The sequence below is a fragment of the Elephas maximus genome, chromosome 7 (assembly GCF_024166365.1).
Source record: "Elephas maximus indicus isolate mEleMax1 chromosome 7, mEleMax1 primary haplotype, whole genome shotgun sequence".
Classification (NCBI taxonomy): domain Eukaryota; kingdom Metazoa; phylum Chordata; class Mammalia; order Proboscidea; family Elephantidae; genus Elephas; species Elephas maximus.
The window spans coordinates 111,650,062-111,651,789 of NC_064825.1; the positions used below are offsets into that span (position 1 = coordinate 111,650,062).

At 37.8% G+C, this 1,728-nt stretch overlaps 1 protein-coding gene across 1 annotated transcript; it reads left to right on the top strand.

Annotated features, from left to right (window-relative positions):
• Positions 1 to 397: 397 nt before the first annotated feature.
• Positions 398 to 1,327, top strand: LOC126079622 (olfactory receptor 4C11-like). The gene has a single exon (XM_049890740.1). It carries the CDS (start codon positions 398 to 400, stop codon positions 1,325 to 1,327), a length of 930 nt encoding a protein of 309 aa, XP_049746697.1.
• The last annotated feature ends 401 nt before the right edge of the window (positions 1,328 to 1,728 follow it).

A 1,728-nucleotide genomic window follows, 5' to 3' on the forward strand; every position in this document is an offset into this window, starting at 1 on the left:
GTTCTCTGTTTGTAGCCTACCACCTCTAATATTGACAATTCCTTGCAGAAATCTGAAGAAAGACATTCAACTTAAGAAATTCTTCACTCATACCAAATTCCCAACATTAACATTTATTATGGCTGCATATTCATCTACTTTTTCATTATTTTCCTATTACACCCTGATATGCAATCAGAGAAATAGGTCAATGAAGTATTATGAATTATATTTTATTTCTGTATACGAAAAATCAATATACAGAAAGATAAGTGATTACCCATTTGTAAGTGGTAAGTTCCATAATCAGGCATAGGTATTTAAGCTCCAAATGCAGTATTCGTTTCAAAAAATTATTAATCTTCTCCTTGCAGATTAACTATTTCTAACCTCTACTTTCCCCACATCTACGGAAACAATGAAGCCAAACCAGAGTGTAACTGAGTTCATACTGTTAGGATTGACACAGGATCCTCTGAGGCAGAAAATGGTATTTATAATCTTCTTAATCTTCTACACTGGAACTGTGGTGTGGAATTTACTCATTATCGTGACCATCAAGTTCAGTCGGGCTCTTGGGAGTCCCATGTACTTCTTCCTATTTTATTTGTCCATTGCTGATACCTGCCTTTCAACTTCCATAGCCCCTAGACTAATTGTGGATTCTCTCTCTGCAAAGAAAGTTATATCCTATAATGAGTGTATGACACAAGTCCTTGCGTTGCATTTATTTGGATCCATGGAGATCTTTGTCCTAGTCCTCATGGCTGTTGATCGCTATGTGGCCATCTGTAAGCCCTTGTGTTACCCAACCATCATGAGACCAGAGGTCTGCTTCATCTTGATTATTCTTGCCTGGATAGGGTCTTTCATACATTCTACAACTCAGAATGCCCTGGTCTCAAAACTGCCCTTCTGTGGACCCAATCTGATTGATCATTATTGCTGTGATTTGCAGCCATTGTTAAACCTTGCCTGCATGGACACTTATGTGATCAACCTACTGTTGGTATCTAATAGTGGGGCCATTTGCTCAAGCGGATTCTTGCTTCTGATGATCTCATACATGGTCATCTTGTATTCACTTAGGAACCACAGTGAAGAAGGGAGGAAAAAAGCCCTTTCCACTTGCACCTCCCACATCATAGTAGTCGTCTTATTCCTTGGCCCATGTATATTCATGTATACACGTTCACCTACAACTTTCCCCATGGACAAGATGGTGGCAGTATTTTATACCATTGGGACACCCTTTCTCAACCCACTCATCTACACACTAAGGAATGCAGAAGTGAAAAATGCCATGAGAAAGTTATGGAGTATCAAAATTACCTCAGAAAGCAAATGATGAAAAGTGGGTGTGATCCTATGCTTAGTAATGGGACTGCATTTATACAGGCATTAAAAATGATAGTATGTGATTGTTGTGGGAATAACATACAATCATATATAAGGTGATTTTGTTTGTTTGTTTGTTTATAAACAAGATGAATATATAGCATCATCTTTTACGTCTGAGCTAGATACGGTTTCAGAATAATTCAGATAATTATGGACCAAACCGACATCAGCCTGACCCAATTTTTTCCTGAGAGCTCGGTTCTGTCATTGCTGTACATGAACTATACATCATAATTCTGAATCTGTACTCTTTTATCAATAAGGAAGATGTTTACTCAATCATGCCATTCAAACTTGTAAGAATCCATGAACAAAGTGCAGCAGGTTCTCTATGATCTTTAATTCCAT